This window comes from Vipera ursinii (genome assembly GCF_947247035.1).
Source record: "Vipera ursinii genome assembly, chromosome: 5".
Taxonomy (NCBI): domain Eukaryota; kingdom Metazoa; phylum Chordata; class Lepidosauria; order Squamata; family Viperidae; genus Vipera; species Vipera ursinii.
The window spans coordinates 61,513,631-61,532,436 of NC_139518.1; the positions used below are offsets into that span (position 1 = coordinate 61,513,631).

General features: G+C 40.1%; 1 protein-coding gene across 2 annotated transcripts in view; it reads left to right on the forward strand.

Moving 5' to 3' along the window:
* The window catches only part of ZRANB1 (zinc finger RANBP2-type containing 1), a 53,926-nt gene that overhangs the window by 16,959 nt on the left and 18,161 nt on the right, over positions 1 to 18,806 (forward strand). For both annotated transcript variants that reach the window (XM_083364472.1, XM_083364473.1), the window contains exons 4-5: positions 14,636 to 14,823; positions 16,119 to 16,272. In XM_083364472.1, the coding sequence (XP_083220598.1) occupies positions 14,636 to 14,823; positions 16,119 to 16,272 (342 nt within the window). The remainder of the gene's footprint in view (positions 1 to 14,635; positions 14,824 to 16,118; positions 16,273 to 18,806) is intronic.

Consider the following 18,806-nt stretch of genomic DNA (forward strand, 5'->3'; position numbering starts at 1 on the left):
ATTTGTAGCTCAGGGTTGAAATGAGGGGTCCTTGGTGCTCTCAGAGCTTGCTTGTTTTCTTGCAGACGTTTCATTGCCCTAACTCCGTGGTGGCGGACCTATGGTACGTGTGCCACAGGTGGCACGCAGATCCTTCTCTGTGGGCACACGCGCCGTTGCCCCAGTCCTAGCCTTCAGCTGGGTTTTATAAAACCTTTTCGCTATAGGCCTCTGCCACCGTCTGCAAAAAAAAAAAGGTTCAATCAATTTCAACTTCTCGCGGCAATCAACTTCTCGTGGGGAAAAAAAAGATCTAGCAAAGTTGGAATTGATTGATTGAACTTTTTAGTCCCACCCAGTCTGCCATTACCACCAAAGCCACACCCACCCAGTGGGTCACGCCCACCCAACTGGCCACTCACACCCAATGAACCACGCCCACCCGGACACCCGACGATACATAAGTGGGTTTTGGGTTGCAGTTTGGGCACTCGGTCTCTAAAAGGTTTGCCATCACTGCCCTAACTAGTGCTACTAAGGAGGGCTGTGTGCTGTCAGTTTATATTCTGGTGTCTTGGCTGTCTGTGTGGGTGGGGGCGGTCTTAGGGATTTTTTGGTTGGGCAGTCCTAAAGAGCCATTAGTAAGCAGCCCAACCAAAGAACCTGTAAGACCACACCCACGCAGACAGGCAAGACCCCAGAATATAAACTGACAGCAAAGAGCACTCCTCATTACCACAGACGATGTTACCTAGTTAGGATAATGAAACGTCTGCAAGAAAACAAGGAAGCTCAGAGAGCACCAAGGGCCCCTCATAAATATAGATATATTTTGTATAAAGAAGAACAAATTCTGCTAACAGAATAGTCAGATTTTGTTAAGAATTTAGAGTTGTACTGCAGTTATAAAATACAATTTAACTGTATTTCTATTTTCTATCTAAAATCCTGTTATTCTTGAAATGGCAAGATGTATTTTAGAATTTGTTTTAGTTCTTAATCATTCATAAGCATGTATATTTCTCATAAGGCAAAAAATAAGGTGAAAAAATAGGCGGGTATCTCCTGAAGGATACTACTTCATTTTGAAATGCTGATCACTTAGTAAAATCTTTGTATTTCCTTAAGTAGTCTAGCATAGATGCAGGCAATATTTTTAGGTTAAGGATGCCTATAGTACACGGGTCGGCAACCTGCGGCTCTGGAGCCACATGTGGCTCTTTCAGCCGTCTCCTGCGGCTCCCAGTCCTCCTCCACTGCCATGTACAGTCCAGAAAAAAAGTGGGACTAAAAAAGTTCAACCAATCAATTCAAACTTCTCATGGAAAAAAAAAACTTGTGAAGTTTGAATTGATTGGTTGAAGTTCTTTGGTTTGTGGGACTGCCCACAAACCTCTTCTTCAGACTGCATGTGGCGGCAGTGGAGGAAGAGACGGGAGGACTGCTGGAAAGGTGAGTGGGTCAGTCAGATGGAGCGTGTGGGGGGGGTTGTTTCTGAGCAGCATATGGAGTCATGGACGCTGCCAGACCCCCTCCTTCTTTCCCCCCTTTTCTCTTTCTCTTTCTGTCTCTCTCTTTCTCTGTGTGTGTGTGTGAGAGAGAGAGAGAAAGAAAGAGAGAGACCAAGTCTGTTGATTTTCCAGCGAGCTACCGCTGCCTCATCTCCTGCCCTTGCTGCCTCTCCTGTGGAGACGCATTGCTTCCCCCCCTTGTATGTTTGTATGTGTGTGTCAGACCTGCGTGAACGGCTGGTAGAGGCAGCCGGCAGTCTGACGTTGTTTCCCCCCCTTGTATGTTTGTATGTGTGTGTCAGACCCACGGGAACAGCTGGTAGAGGCATCCGGCAATCCGGCGTTGTTTCCCCCCCTTGTGAGTGCGTGCATGTGTGTGTGTATGTGTGTGTGTCAGAGCCACGGGAATGGCTGGAACAGGCAGCCGGCAGTCCGGTGTTGTTTCCCCCCCCTCGTATGTTTGTATGTGTGTCAGACCCGCAGGGAACGGCTGGTAAGGAGGCGGCGTTCCGCTGTTCCCCCCCTGTGTGTCGGGCCCACGGGGCTCGACACACAGAAGCACAAACGCCGGACTGCTGGCTGCCTCTTCCAGACGTTCCTGCGGGTCTGACACTCATACAAATGTACGAGGGGGGGAAACAACGCTGGACTGCCAGCACCTCTACCAGCCGTTCCCGTAGGTCTCTCTCTCTCTCTCTCTCTCACACACACACACACACACATGCACAAGGGGGGAAACAATGCCAGACCGCCATCTCCCTAGCAGACCTTCCCTGCGGGATGTGCTGCCAGGAAGCCGGGTGGCCCGATGAGCACAGAGGAGCCAGCGGAGGCGGGCCAGCGACGCCGCCGGGATAAGGCGTCCCCGTGGCTTGCAGCACCAACAGGGTGAGGGATGAACCGGCATGGCAGCTGTGGGGAGAGGAATCCTTGCGGGCCGTGGTTCAGAGTGAAAGAAGGTGGTGCACAGCTGCAGGAGGCAGTGGCTCGCCAGTAAAACCAACAGACTTGGAGGTGCCGCGGCTGGCCTTTCGAGGTGCCGCAGACCTCCATTGACTTCCATGGGGACACTTGGCAATTGGGGCCGATTGAAACTGCTACAGGATGGCTTTGAGTGGCAGAGAGAGACACAGAGAGATGCAAACGCGTCTCCACAGGAGAGGCAGCAAGGGCAGGAGATGCAGCGGTATGTGTGTGGAAAATCAACAGACTTGGTCTCTCTCTCTCTCTCTCTCTCTCTCTCTCTCACACACACACACACACACACACACACACACACACACACACACGGAGGGGAAGGGGGGAAAGAAGGAGGGTGTCTGGCTTTAAGTGCAGGATGGCTTTAAGTGGCAGACAGAGGCAGAGAGACGCAAACGTGTCTCCACAGGAGAGCCAGCAAGGGCAGGAGATGAAGAGGAAGTGTCGGTGGCTCGCTGGTAAACCAACGGACTTGGTCTCTCTCTCTGTCTCTCTCTCTCACACACACACACACACACAGAGAGAGAGAGAGAGAGAGAGAGAGAGAAAAGGGAAAAGAAGGAGGGTGTCTGTCTTTAAGTGCAGGATGGCTTTAAGTGGCAGAGAGAGACAAGAGAGGCAGCAAGGGCAGGAGATGAGGAGTCAGCCTATGTCTGCACACGCACAGACTTAAATGGAGGCTTTCAAACCTGACAAGCATACACGTGGATATCTGCAACCGGTTGTTGCAAAAAATAGGATAAAATGGGGGAAAAGTGGGCGTGACTAAAGACCCCCACTTTTCCTTTCCTTCTTCCTCTTTGGCATTGTTGACTTCTGCTCCTCCAATCCTGGCTGCTCCTCACGGTCCCTGCCTGCCAGCCGCTGCATTCAGCTTTTATTTGCTTGGTAGACTGGGGAGAGAGGCGCTCCCCCGCTTCTTTCCACTCCTGCCATGGCGATTTCCTCAGAGCGGGGAGCAGCTGCCTGCTGGGCAAGCCCCGAAAGCTTTCTTCCTCTCCCCGATCTTGCCTTACTTGCTCGTCCTCTGATGTAGGCTTCTGCTGGGTTTCCTCAACCTCCCTGCGCCCGTTTTATTTTAATCCCACCATTGCCTCCCTCTTTCGCAAAGCCTCGGAAGATTCTTCTCCCCGTTGGCCTCCTCCTGCTTCTTTGGAACCTTCACAAAAGGCGGAAAGAAGAAAGTCCCAGAGAGAGCGAGAGAGCGCAGGGCGGGGGGAGAGCAGTCTTTTCTGAGGGAGGAAAAGCCAGGACGGCGGAGCCGTCCATACCAGAGGTGCACAGGGCCAGGGCTGGTGCACATTTTGTCTTGTTCTGCACGTGTGTGCACTCATGTGCATGCACATTTTGCGGCTCCCAGTTTTTTGTGTGTGTGATGGAACCGGTTCCGAGTGGCTCTTTTGCTGTTTCAGGTTGCCGACCCCGCTATAGTATTATGCCATGTCTCCAATGGCACATCTTCCATCATGGATGTAAGGACTTATGAAGGCATACAGAATCCTTTTTTTTCCTTACACACAGGTAATTCTCAACTTGTGACCACAATTGGGACTGGAATCTCAGTCCTTGAGCAAAGTGGTCATTAAAGCGAGACATCATGTGACTGCTTTGCTTAACAGTCCCAGTCTCAGCACTTTCAGTTGTGGTCATTAAGAGATCATTCAGGTCATTAAGTGGATGGAGTTCCAGATACGGAGTATGAGGTGGAGAAGTGCCTTGGGGGCGGGGGAGGCAAACTCTGGGAGGCTCTGCTCAGGAGTTGAAAATGTTAGCTGCCAAAATCCAAGCAGGAATTTTAGCTCCTGAGCAGAGAGACACTTACATGCGGCCTATGTTGGCCCTCCCAGGGCTTCCCTCACATCCCTGATTCACCTTATGCACCTTTTGTTACTGTGATGCCTCTCTGCTCAGAAGCTCTGCCAATTGTGAAAATTTGAAAATAAATTACAAAATTGTTGTTATTGTTAGCTGCGAAGTCGTGTCCGACCCATCGCGACCTCATGGGCAACGTTCCTCCAGGCTTTCCTGTCCTCAACCATCTTCTGGGCGTATCTTTCTTTTTCTCCCTTGCCTTTTGGTTCCCTCCTTTCCTCAGCTATTTGCAAAGCTTCCTCAGACAGCCATTTTGCTTTCTTGCATTTCTTTTTCTTTGGGATGGTTTTTGTTGCTACCTCTTGTACAATGTTGCGAACCTCCGTCCATAGTTCTTCAGGCACTCTGTCTATCAGATCTAATTCCTTAAATCTATTTGTCACCTCTACTGTATATTCAACAGGGATATGATTTAGTTAATATCTGAGTGGCCTAGTGCTTTTCCCTACTTTCTTCAGTTTAAGCCTAAACTTTGCAACGAGAAGCTCATGGTCTGAGCCACAGTCAGCTCCTGGTCTTGTTTTTACCGACTGTATAGAGCTTCTCCATCTTTGGCTGCAGAGCACATAGTCAATCTGATTTCTGTGTTGACCGTCTGGTGATGTCCATGTGTAGAGCCGTCTCTTGGGTTGTTGGAAAAGAGTGTTTGCTATGACCATCGTATTCTCTTGACAAAATTCTATCAGCCTGTGCCCTGCTTCATTTTGTACTCCAAGGCCAAACTTGCCTGTTATTCCAGTTATCTTTTGGCTTCCTACTTTAGCATTCCAATCCCCCATGATGACAAGGACATCATTTTTTGGTGTTAGTTCTATAAGGTGCTGTAGGGCTTGATAGAACCGGTCAATTTCATCCTCTTCAGCACTGGTGGTTGGGGCATAGACTTGGACTACTGGGATATTGAATGGTTTACCTTGGATTCAAACTGAGATCATTCTGTCATTTTGAGGATTGTATCCCAGTATTGCTTTTCCTACTCTTTTTATTGACTATGAAGGCTACTCCATTTCTTCTGAGGGATTCTTGCCTGCAATAGTATACCTGATGGTCATGTGAATTATATTCACCCATTCATGTCCATTTTAGTTCATTGATTCCTAAGATGTCGATGTTCAGTCTTGTCATCTCTTGTTTGACCACGTCCAGCTTTCCTTGATTCATGGATCTTATATTCCAGGTTCCTATGGAGAAAAAATCTTTACAGCATCGGACTTTCCTTTCACCACCAGATACATCCACAGGTTCATATCTTAATATTCATATCTTGCTTCTTGTAATGTTGCATCTTTAAGAAGTCAATGTACTGATTTTTTTCATGAATGCATTTTTAGCTGACTCAAGTTTCTTTGATGTTTTGCTATGCAGTTTTCCATGATTGTTCTTGGCAAATGTAATAGTCAGTTTTGCATTTATTTAATTTAGTATATGAAAAATATTTTGTTGTTGTTGTTGTTAGCTGCGAAGTCGTGTCCGACCCATCGCGACCCTATGGACAACATTCCTCCAGGCCTTCCTGTCCTCTACCATCTTCTGGAGTCCATTTAAGCTCACACCTACTGCTTCAGTGACTCCATCCAGCCACCTCATTCTCTGTCGTCCCCTTCTTCTATTGCCCTCGATCTTCCCCAGCATTAGGCTCTTCTCCAGGGAGTCCTTCCTTCTCATTAGGTGGCCAAAGTACTTGAGTTTTAGCTTCAGGATCTGGCCTTCTAAAGAGCAGTCAGGATTGATCTCCTCTAGGACTGACCGGTTTGATCGCCTTGCAGTCCAAGGGACTCGCAGGAGTCTTCTCCAGCACCACAGTTCAAAGGCCTCAATTCTTTGGCGCTCAGCCTTTCTTATGGTCCAACTTTCACTACCATACATTGCAACTGGAAAGACCATAGCCTTGACTATACGCACTTTTGTTGACAGGGTAATGTCTCTGCTTTTTAGTGTGCTGTCTAGATTTGCCATGGCTTTCCTCCCCAGGAGCAAGCGTCTTTTAATTTCTTGGCTACAGTCCCCATCTGCAGTGATCTTGGAGCCCAGGAAAATAAAATCTGTCACCACCTCCATTTCTTCCCCATCTATTTGCCAGGAATTGAGAGGGCCAGATGCCATGATCTTGGTTTTCTTAATGTTAAGTTTCAACCCAAGTTTTGCACTCTCCTTCTTCACCCGCAACAAGAGGCTCTTTAGTTCTTCTTCACTTTCTGCCATTAGAGTGGTATCATCTGCGTATCTTAGGTTGTTGATATTTCTTCCGGCAATCTTAATTCCAACTTTTGATTCATCTAGCCCTGCCTTTCTCATGATGTGCTCTGCATATAAGTTAAATAGGCAGGGCGACAGTATACAGCCTTGCCGGACTCCTTTCCCAATTTTGAACCAATCAGTGGTTCCGTGTCCAGTTCTCACTGTTGCTTCTTGACCCGCATATAGGTTTCTCAAGAGACAAATAAGATGGTCTGGTACTCCCATCTCTTTAAGAACTTGCCACAGTTTGTTATGATCCACACAATCAAAGGCTTTAGCATAGTCAATGAAGCAGAAGTAGATGTTTTTCTGGAACTCCCTAGCTTTCTCCATGATCCAGCGTATGTTGGCAATTTGATCTCTAGTTCCTCTGCCTCTTCGAAATCCTGCCTGCACTTCTGGTAGTTCTCGATCCACATACTGCTGAAGTCTAGCTTGTAGAATTTTAAGCATGACTTTACTAGCATGAGAAATGAGTGCAATGGTGCGATAGTTTGAACATTCTTTGGCACTGCCTTTCTTAGGAATTGGAATGTAAACTGATCTTTTCCAATCCTGTGGCCACTGTTGAGTTTTCCAAATTTGCTGGCAAATTGAGTGTAGCACTTTTACTGCATTGTCTTTTAAGATTTTGAATAGCTCAGCTGGAATACTGTCACCTCCACTAGCTTTGTTGTTGCTCAGCTTTTCTAAGGCCCACTTCACTTCACATTCTAGGATGTCTGGCTCGAGGTCAGTGACCACCTCATTGTGATTATCAGGGACGTTAAGCTCATTCATGTATAGTTCTTCTGTGTAATTTTGCCACCTCTTCTTAATCTCTTCTGCCTCTGTTAGGTCCCTGCCATTTTGGTCCTTTATCATGCCCATTTTTGCATTAAACGTTCCCTTCATTTCTCCAATTTTCTTGAAAAGATCTCTGGTCCTCCCTATTCTATTGTTTTCTTCTATTTCTTTGCACTGTTCATTTAAGAAGGCATTCTTATCTCTTCTAGCTATTCTCTGGAATTCTGCATTCAATTGGGTGTATCTTTCTTTTTCTCCTTTGCCTTTCGCTTCCCTCCTTTCCTTAGCTATTTGCAAAGCTTCCTCAGACAGCCATTTTGCTTTCTTGCATTTCTTTTTCTTTGGGATGGTTTTGGTTGCTACCTGTTGTACAATGTCACGAACCTCTGTCCATAGTTCTTCAGGCACTCTGTCTATCAGATCTAATTCCTTAAATCTATTTGTCACCTCTACTGTATATTCAACAGGGATATGATTTAATTCATACCTGACTGGCCTAGTGCTTTTCCCTACTTTCTTCAGTTTAAGCCTAAACTTTGCAAGGAGAAGCTCATGGTCTGAGCCACAGTCAGCTCCTGGTCTTGTTTTTACTGACTGTATAGAGCTTCTCCATCTTTGGCTGCAGAGCATATAGTCAATCTGATTTCTGTGTTGACCATCTGGTGATGTCCATGTGTAGAGCCGTCTCTTGGGTTGTTGGAAAAGAGTGTTTGCTATGACCATCGTATTCTCTTGACAGAATTCTATCACCCTGTGCCCTGCTTCATTTTGCACTCCAAGGCCAAACTTGCCTGTTATTCCAGTTATCTTTTGGCTTCCTACTTTAGCATTCCAATCCCCCATGATGATAAGAACATCATTTTTGTGTGTTAGTTCTATAAGGTGCTGTAGTGCTTCATAGAACTGGTCAATTTCATCCTCTTCAGCACTGGTGGTTGGGGCATAGACTTGGACTACTGTGATATTGAATGGTTTGCCTTGGATTCGAACTGAGATCATTCTGTCATTTTGAGGATTGTATCCCAGTATTGCTTTTCCTACTCTTTTATTGACTATGAAGGCTACTCCATTTCTTCTGAAGGATTCTTGCCCACAGTAGTATACCTGATGGTCATCTGAATTAAATTCACCCATTCCTGTCCATTTTAGTTCGCTGATACCTAAGATGTCAATGTTCAGTCTTGTCATCTCTTGTTTGACCACGTCCAGTTTTCCTTGATTCATGGATCTTACATTCCAGGTTCCTATGGAGAAAAAATCTTTACAGCATCGGACTTTCCTTTCACCACCAGACACATCCACAGCTGAGCGTCCTTTCGGCTTTGGCCCAGTCACTTCATTCTTTCTGGCGCTACTAGTACTAGCCCTCTGCTCTTCCCCAGTAGCATATTGGACGCCTTCCGACCTGAGGGGCTCATCTTCCAGCGTCATATCGTTTTGCCTTTTGGTACTGTCCATAGGGTTTTCATGGCAAAGATACTGGAGTGGGTTGCCATTTCCTTCTCCAGTGGATCACGTTTTGTCAGAACTCTCTGCTATGACCTGTCCGTCTTGGGTGGCCCTGCACGGCATAGCTCATAGCTTCATTGAATTACGCAAGCCCCTTCACCACGACAAGGCAGTAATCCATGAAGGGGATATGAAAAATATACTCCTTCCTTATAATAATCCCATTTTATGCCATATAGAGATATTAATTTTCTGACCTCAACCTGTGACATGCTTAGTTTCTTGTTAAATTTTGCAGTTCCAAAAGGTGTTCCCTTTTGCTAGGTGGAATCTGGAACTAGATGTATTAATGTAATTGTCTGTAATTTTTAATCCTTAATATTTACTACTTATGAAATCAAAAGGGAAACTGACTTCACCAGTTTCTTCAAACTGATTGCAGACGTTCATCTGGAAACATGGCCCAAAAGGTTCACTCAAAATCCTAGTAGTTTTATTTTTTTAATAGTTGTATTCATTATAAAAATCTTTTGTAAGATAGGCAGCTTCATACTCCTTTTTTAGTTGTGATAATGGAAGAAGCTAATGGCTTTGTAGCCAATAAAGCTATGCTGTTATTTTTGTAATATTTTAAATTGTGTACATTATGCCAACCACTCATAAATTCTGAGAAGTTATGTAAAAGTTAGATTTAATGATTACAATAGGATAGTTTTGTCTGTTATGTTTCCATTTTAGCGCTGAATTGATAATATGGATAGGATATGAATCTAACAAAAAATAAAGTTGCATGTTGGGAAACTGCCAGCTAGGCTGGAAGGGGGAGTCAAGTGTAGGCTTAGCTTAGAATTCTTGTGCAGCCGCAAGAGGTATAAGTTAGATCTCCCCCAAGATCCTTTGGAGATTTATTTGGTCATTCTCAGTGGAAAGCAAGCAGTCTGGGGAGATTCTTGTAACTAAATAAAGAACAATAAAGTTGCTAGCTTTTGCTATTTATGAATGGCTCTTGTTGCTTGTACTTGACATTGTTCTCGTAAATAATATATAAAGTGACAGTGTTCGCTTAATTTATAAAGAAAAATAATTCAATCCATTTTTATGTGCAGTGATACTTGAAAATTTATGAACCCAATTGAATTTCAGTATTTCTGCATAAATATGATCTAAATCATGGTTTATTGTCCACAAAAATCCTAAAACTAGATAGGTGTTTTTGCTATGCACGTCTATGTAGCTTTGGATCATTTTTCTCAGTAAATAAATGGACAAGTATAATGTTCTGACTTATTTGTTTAATTGGCTTCTCTTTATCTAGTTTTAGGACTTGTGTGGAGGAAAAAAAATATCACATTTTAGGTTATATTTAGAGCTAAATATTGAAAATTCATTGGGATTCTCCAGCTTTTATGCACTATTGTATCTAATCAATGTTTCATTTATAATATCAATATAGAATAGAATAAATGGAAAAAATATTTATATCTGACCAACATTTAAAAGAAGAGAGTATTACAAGACATCAAACATAAAGCCATATAAAATAACAAAACCGTATTTATACAGAAAATTCTGAAGCAATTAGTCGTGTAAAGTAGGTACCAGATGAATTCCACATTTGAAATGTTAAAAACATAGAAACCTTACTGCAAATACCTAAATACTTATTGTGCGTGAGAAAAATAACTTCCTGGTCAAAAGAGCAATTTAAGATTTCTAACAATTGGTGTTATGAGTGCTTTCCTCCACTTATTGTATAAATGTTTTCTGGCAGTACAGGTGTTTCTACTTCTATACCAGATCGTATTATAAGTATGATTTTTTTTATAGTCCATACTGGTATTGTTTACCCTTATAGATAATTCACTGATTTAGTTCAAAGTGAGGCTTCTTCTGTATGAAATGTTGACAAAGTATCTGGGAATGGAGGGGGAGGGCATTACTGAGTTGTAATGGAAATGGGAAACTCTGGTTCTACCTGTTTGGGAGATCTAGATCCCAGATCGTCTACTGAAGGGTAATTTATGTCTTCACACAGTAAGACCAGCTAATGCTAGAAAAGAAAACCTGTTGTAAGCCAGAGTAATATTTGTCTTCTTAGTGAATTTGCCTTCTTATGGAAGATTCAGACCTATCTAGTAAGATGAGGTGGGCCAAAGACGTTTCCCCAAAACTAGTTTCAACTCGTATCTGATGTGACAGAGCTTCAATAGACTCCTAAGGAGATGCATCCTAATTCCAGTCAGATAAGGGAGTTAAGGATGGAATAAAGGACCTTTTAGCTTAGGTTTTTTCAGGTCTTTTTCAGCTTAGGTTTGACTCCAGTAACTGTGAGTAACATGTAATTTAGGTTTGTATTGGATTATTTTGAAAGTGATGTTTGAATTATTTGTGAAATAGATTTTCACACTCTTTAGTGACTGGTTTTCCACAGTTTCTGAGAGTGCCTTAACGTTCAAGGAAGTAGGTATATAAATGGAAAAAATAGGACAAGAAATGTGTGCCGTACTTAATCTGCTTTATTTCATGAGGATAAAAACAAATTTCTTGTTTGTGCCTTGTCCAGCATTTTTGTGCCAGTTTTCTCTACCACTCATCTCTGTTATTCCAGCAGGAATTCATTTTACTGTGAATATAATCCATAATTGGTTATAAGAAAAGGGAGTTTTATTTGGATAGTTTTGGAGTCAGATGTTTCTTGAAGCAAATCTTTTTTTAACAAATACTACGTGTGTTTTAGTTGTCCACTTTGTCATGTTTCTTGGGTTTCAGATGTATAGTGAGTTGTGGTTCAAGAGTAAATTGTATGGGTTTTTAAGTTAGCATTCCAGCCTGAATGAAGATGTTAAATTGCTGTTCTTTAGAAGATTACTTTTTCTCTTTTGGCATTTATGCCAAACAGAGATGGTTTTTAAAATGGATTGTATATCTCTACACAACTCTATATATGTTTTACAAGGAACTACTATATTGAAATTTGTTTCATTTTTCTGCCAAACAGAGTTGGTTTTTTAAAATGGATTGTATATCTCTACACAACTTTATATATGTTTTACAAGGAACTACTATATTGAAATTTGTTTCATTTTTCTGCAATCTAGCAATTAAGTGCAAAATGAAATAGCTGAACATTCAAGCCTATATGGTAACAAGAAGAGAAACAAAAGATCACCTTTTCTCCACTTTTTTTGAACCTGTGGATTCTCACTTGGTAGTCCTATTCAGAGTGACTTGGACCTTTTTAGGTAGTGATAAATGGGGCTAAATGTCTTCCATCCTGTTGGATGACTTTGCAAGTTTCTTTGCAAGTGGAATTGCTCATATCATTTTTATTTGGACATCAGTTGGGTAAACTTGATTATGGTGAGCAGAACAGCATCTGGTGCTACAATCTGAGCTTCCCTTGAGCTTGGGAAACTGAATAGGAAGGAACTGAATAGGGTTTTCTTTAGTATATGGACTCTGCCAGCTGCAGGATAGGGAAAAAAATAGGGGCATTTGCCACCAAAATTTTCACTGTGGATGTCTGTTAGTAAATAACTTGGGACTACATTGATAGTACATTGGCGAAGAACTTTGTTATAGTTCACTAACAAATAAAGAGGTCATCTTCTGTTAGGTTCATACTCTGTTAAATAGACAATTTTAAAACACAATTTTAATTGTTTTAACTTAAGCAATTAAAAGAGAGCCTTTTAGACAACCTAAAATGTATAAGTGCCCTTGATATGGATAACATATGTGCTTCCCACAATGTTTTAGAAATAATACTACTAACCTGACACAAAACAGCTGCACGTAGTTTTCCACTTGAGCTTTACTTCCGTGTTCTTCCAGTGGCCTGACTGAAGTATTTCTGCCATTGTCTGAATAAGTTCAGATATATGCAAACTTTCTGGGTGCTCTGTTCTTATGATGGCTCCCTCCCTTGTCCATGCTGTGAAGCCATTAATTAACAATCTTTAGTTAATTATATTTTGTTTAGGTTCTTAGCTAGTGCTGAATGTGGTATCTATACATTTTTTTTATTGAGAACCTGTGGGAAAAGACACTTAAGTAAAGATTAGTATTGGTTTTTCAAAATCTGCAAATCCAACACTCTTAAAAATACTTATAATACTTACTAAGGCAAAGTATGATTGTTCAGTTGCAAAAAAAGGTGAATTTTGATAGTCAGCTTCTTCAACATTCTATTATATATTTTAGGATTTTAGGATTCATATCATCTGCTCCCATTAAGGTATTTTTTTCATAAAGAATTTGCTCATTTCTTATTGTCTCTCTTGTTGTCCATTTTGGCACTTAGTCCAATTTACTTTTATTTCTCTTTCAGATTACTATAATACTAGAGTAGAACTTCTCTCCAGCAGTTACTTTATTTTGTGGGAAGAGAAGATTCTCATTTCCCTTGAACCAGAATTTTTGATTTCTTGAAGTCTATTCCCATTAAAAAATGAACAAGACTTAAAAAAATAACCTACATAAAGATCAAATTTATTCTTTCTTTAAACAGTTTACTATACTCTTGGAATCTTGGGGACTGTATTAAAATGAATCTGTAATAAAATCCACTCATTTACTGTCTTATTCATAACTTAGCACTTCTCAAAGAGTTAATCAAGAAGTAAGTCATTGCTTAAATAGCATTTTTTCTTAGTTTTTCCTCAGTCTTGACATTTTGTTTTTATGGATGCATGTACAGACTGGATGCATCCTTTGTGAGACAAAGCTATGACAAGTTGATATCTTTTTCCAGGTAATGCATCACTTTTTTATCAGTCGGCTTCTTGTAATACAGGATGGTTGTTTTTCTAAACTCATATTTTGAAATGGCATATTTTTATACCTTCAGTCAATATGTAGTACTAAGACATGTGACCTGTATTTTTGAATCATTGAGTTAGAATGGAACATGTCAGCTTTTAAATCTAACCTCATGCTCAGTAATCTAAATCCCTGATATTTAGCTGTCGTGTCTGTTGCTAAATCTTTATTTTTGCAGAGGAGAATTCAGGAAAGTGGCAATTTTCTTCTTGTGATCTAGTTGTTTCCGACAAGATTAGGACTTTGAAGTTTCATCGCCATTTAATCATTAAATTCAGTATGTAATCTTGGACACGTCAGATGCTTATTCCAATATAAGTCCATCAAAATGTTGAGTGGGCAAAATGGAGGGCAATTTGTATTTTGGAATACAAATAGGAGGGAAAAAAACCTCTCAAAAGGTTGTATACTATGATTGACAAGAATTCAGTAAATTATATGGCATCATGGTCAACTTAGCCATATTCAAGCTATATGCAGGCGGTTGTGATATCTCCCTAGGCAAGTTGATACAGGATTTCATATTAACTCATTTAAATAAGTATGATGAGGGTTGGATAATCCAGCAGAGTGCTTCTAACGTCAATTTCAAATACTTTCTTAGTTGACATATTGTTAGTGCAGGCAGATTTGTTATTAAGAAACAATTTTTAATACATGATGTTTAAGTTCTTTTCACAGTAGTCATGTAGTATGTATAAGTGGATTTATTCTTAAACTATCATGTTTAGATGAAATTGAAACACACACACAAATTGCAGAGGCAGTTTGCATTCTGTCTCCTAGAGAGGTATCAAATGACCTACACTTTCAGAGACAATGTAGGGAAAAAATCTTATTGCAGCACTGTGTGCATGTTATCTGTTATCAGTGAAGCTTTCATTTAATTACAACTACATTTACTCCCCTAAACAGGATTCTGAGAATCTGAAAATAAAATTCTAATTAGAAATTTTTAAAAATAAAAAATAAAATTTCTGATACATTTTCCATGTCTGCAGGGGTAGTAGAAGGCGATCTAGCTGCTATTGAAGCTTATAAATCATCGGGAGGAGATATTGCACGGCAGCTTACTGCAGATGAAGTACGCTTGTTAAATCGGCCTTCTGCTTTTGATGTGGGATACACGCTAGTTCACCTTGCAATACGTTTTCAGAGACAAGATATGTTAGCAGTTCTGCTTACAGAGGTGAGTTTTCATTACTGCTCATTAGTTAATTCACTGGACTAAATGAATCTGGGTGACAGTATTGGTTAAAAGTTCAGAGTGAGCTCCTTAAAAAATTAGACTAAAAATTAGACAATTTTCTTTGATTAGCACAATTTTTCATTTAATTTATAATATAGCTTATTTTCTGAATCAGAAAAAGTGCTGATCTTTTGTGACTAATTTTCTTCTACATGGAGCTAATGGGAACCCTAATGCACTCTAGGGAAGTGGAAATTCTTTGCAAGGGATGAAGGAAGGCAAAAAAATGAAGTAACCAGTTACTTTTTAAGCAGCAGCCTGGGTCTAAAAAGAGGTGCTTTGAATGTGCTTTTCTATGTTTTAAAGAAAAAAAATCTCTCAAAGGATTTGTGCAGACCATGTAATAACACTGTAGAAAACACATATCTCTCAGTATTGTGCTATTTGGGAACTCTGGGAAACAAAAAGGTTTCTTAGATGCCTTAATATTAGGCGTGCTCCCAAAATGTGGTCACATGACCACTGGAGGGATGGAAGTGACATCTTATGATGGCAAAAAGTGCTTGTACAGCCCTTCTGGGCCCATCATAATTTTAAATGGTCTTTAAGAGACCAGTCGTAAATTGAGGACTACCTGTGTACCTATTTGGGCCAAGTAAGGCTGGCACAGATAATTTTATTTATTTCTAGTGTAGTCCATCATTTAATCACTGTTCAGCATTGTCTCTCAAAGTAGTGTTTAAGCATTATTGAAAAATCAAAATTTTATTATCTCCTAGAACACGATAGCGATTCTCAAATTTTGGCATAACTATGACTTTCAAATCAAATTAATTTGTGAGACTATCACCACCAAATGAATGAAATAAAGGGTTTTTGTGATATTAGGGCTTGGTAAAAATAATTAATTTTTAATTTATATATCACAAAAGTTTTCAAACTTTATGGTATAATTTCCTGTTATGGGCTTTTGCAATCAAACAGAAGAAAGCAACAACTCTGGGAGGCTTACAGCACTAAAACATTAAAATCCTAAAAGATAAATATTTCTAAAACAATAAAAATGGAAATCACAACTGAAATATAGTTAAAAAATGAGGGAAGAGGGGAGGAGTAGGTGGGATTGTCTCTTAATTGTTCTTACCTCAATACTTCAAATAATGTATCTTGTTGATTCTTGTTTCTGAGTTGATTGAAAAGTGTCTGTAGAAATAGAAATCTCATGATGTATATTTTCGTATATGTAATACTTTTATCTTTTAAAGCAAATAAAGTAATTAAATATCATCTTACAGGTGTCCCAGCATGCAGCTAAGTGCATTCCTGCTATGGTGTGCCCAGAGCTTACTGAACAAATCCGGCGTGAAATTGCTGCATCTCTTCATCAACGGAAGGGAGATTTTGCTTGCTATTTCCTAACTGACCTTGTTACGTTTACGTTACCTGCTGGTAATTACGAGATGCTATTAATTTGTACTTTAACTGGTTTAAAGAGTGTATAAAAGTGCCAACTTCTGATTTTTTTCTGTGGGTGTTATGGTAGAACTTTCATTAACCATTCTTTCATGTGAAGATACCAAACAAGGTTAATTAATACCATTTATAATAGAATTTAGAATTTCTTTGGTGATCTTTTAATGTTTGATTAGAATTATTAGTAAATAGATTATGCAAGTGTTACAATCTGTTTCAAATTCTGATACCTGTTGGGATAATATCTGAAATATCTGTGCTTTGTTATTGGCTGATGAATATGGATAGTCTTTGACTTATAACCATTCATTTAATAACAGTTTGAGCTTACAATGAGTTTGGAAAAAGTGACTTTTGACCTGAATTGCACTTAGGATCTTTGTACCAATCTGCAGTCATTTGATTGCAATTTGGAAATTTGTCAAATGGCTTGCATTTACAACCATGTGCAACACACTGTAATTTGTGACCAAATGCCCAGTGGGGAAACAGGATTTGGTTAATGAATATGTGATTTGCTTAACAATTGCAGTGATTTGCTTAATGATTGCTGTAAAAATTATTGTAAAATAGAGTTCTACCACAATGACTCGTGATGGAAGCTCTGGTTCCAATTGTGATTGTAAGAACTACCTGTTGTAAGGACTACTGCTGCATGACAAAGGATTTTTGTGATTGTGCAATCAGTGCAGGTTCAGATTTTCTTTGAAAGAAATTTCAGTTGTGACTGAAATTGGTGAGATAGTGGAATAGGAAACTATTGATGTACCATATGATTTATATAATGAAGTAGATGTAGTTTGGATATGCAAATAACATCCTGAAGGAAACTAGAGTTTAATCTAACCAGTGATTAATAATTGTAATTGTAAGGTGCCATGCGCGCGCGTGCGCGCACACACACACAAACACACACACACACACACACACACACACACACACACACACGACTTATATGTGTATTCTCCTCTTTTGTCACTATTTATTTCCATCCCCCCCTTTGATTATTTTTTAAAACAATTGCTGTGGTTTTTAGGTTGTAAGCTTTGAACAGAAACTGACTGCTACAAATATAGTTTTATTATTCTTATCTTGAAACAAAGCAAATGAATCAAAAATCTCAAATTAATAAAATAGAATTAGTATTCTAAGTCCCAAGTGCTATATTTATCACCTTTGCACCATTTGTTGCTGCATTTTCACTGTAGCTACACAAAACTTAGCTATTGTGTTAACATTACCACAATGGGAGTCTAAAAGAACAAAATGTGTGTAATATATTACTATCTTTTCTGGAAGATGTCACCAAACAGTAGCATGTTAAAATTGCAGGAAAGACCACCTTGGACAGGTCGGCAGTTTCCTTCCATTAATGGGAATTGGGTAAGTCCTTCCTGTAATAGAACGGATTGGAGTACCTTGTGCCTAACTTTTAAAAAACATCTTTCAAAACTTTGGGAAGGTTAAAATGTATAAATAGCCATGTTCCTTTTGCTATCAGGACTTTTCTGTTCCTGAATAGGACGATAGCTTCAGTTTGGTATTCCGTATTATCCAGTCTTTGAAGGGCTGTCAAAAGCCTATTCAGAGCGGGATGATGGAAGCAAATCTGTGTGACTTATTACTGTTTAAATTTTAACTGTTTGTGCGTTCTCTTTGACTATATTCTTTCAACGACAGGTAGCTCTCAATTTACAACAGTTCGTGTAGTGACCTTTCGAAGTTACACTGGCACTGAAAAAAGTGACTTATGACCGTTCTTCACACTTACAACTGTTGCAGCATGCCCAGGGTCATGCTGTCAAAATTCAGATGCTTGACAGCTGACTCATATTTATGATGGCTGAGGTTATATGACCATCCTGGGGTTATATGACCATCTTTTGCAACCTTCTAACAAGCAAAATCAATAGGGAAGCCAGATTCCCCATTGTGTTACTAGCTTAACAGCTACAGCTACTTAACAAAGGTGGCAAGAAAAGTCACAAAGTGGGGCAAAATTCACTTAACAAATGTTTCACTTAGCAACATAAATTTTGGGCTTAATTATGCTCGTAAATTGAGGACTATCTGTACCAGTTTCTTATCTATTCACATTATATAATACCTCTCTCATCCACATTCAGCAATCATTCTGTATAATTTCCCCCCTCATTCACAACCTGTTTCTCTTCATTCTTATCAAGCTCCCTTTTTAAACTCATAATTTCTTTAACTGTACGTATTTTTGGTATATTGTAATTCGTTTTCACTCTGTCACATGTAGCTTCCAGATCTTCTTTCCATACATTGACATTCTGTTAATTTTATTGGAAGATGAATGCAGGTGGTTCTTGCTTAACAATAGTAATTGGGACCCGAATTTCCATCACTAAGCAGTGCACTCGTAAAGCACAATGTCATGCGATCACACTGCTTAGTGACAGCAGTTCTGGCAGTCTACAATTGTCATTTTTAAGCAAGGTCTGCAGGGATTCTGATCAGGATTTCTGACTTCCTGCTGGCTTTCC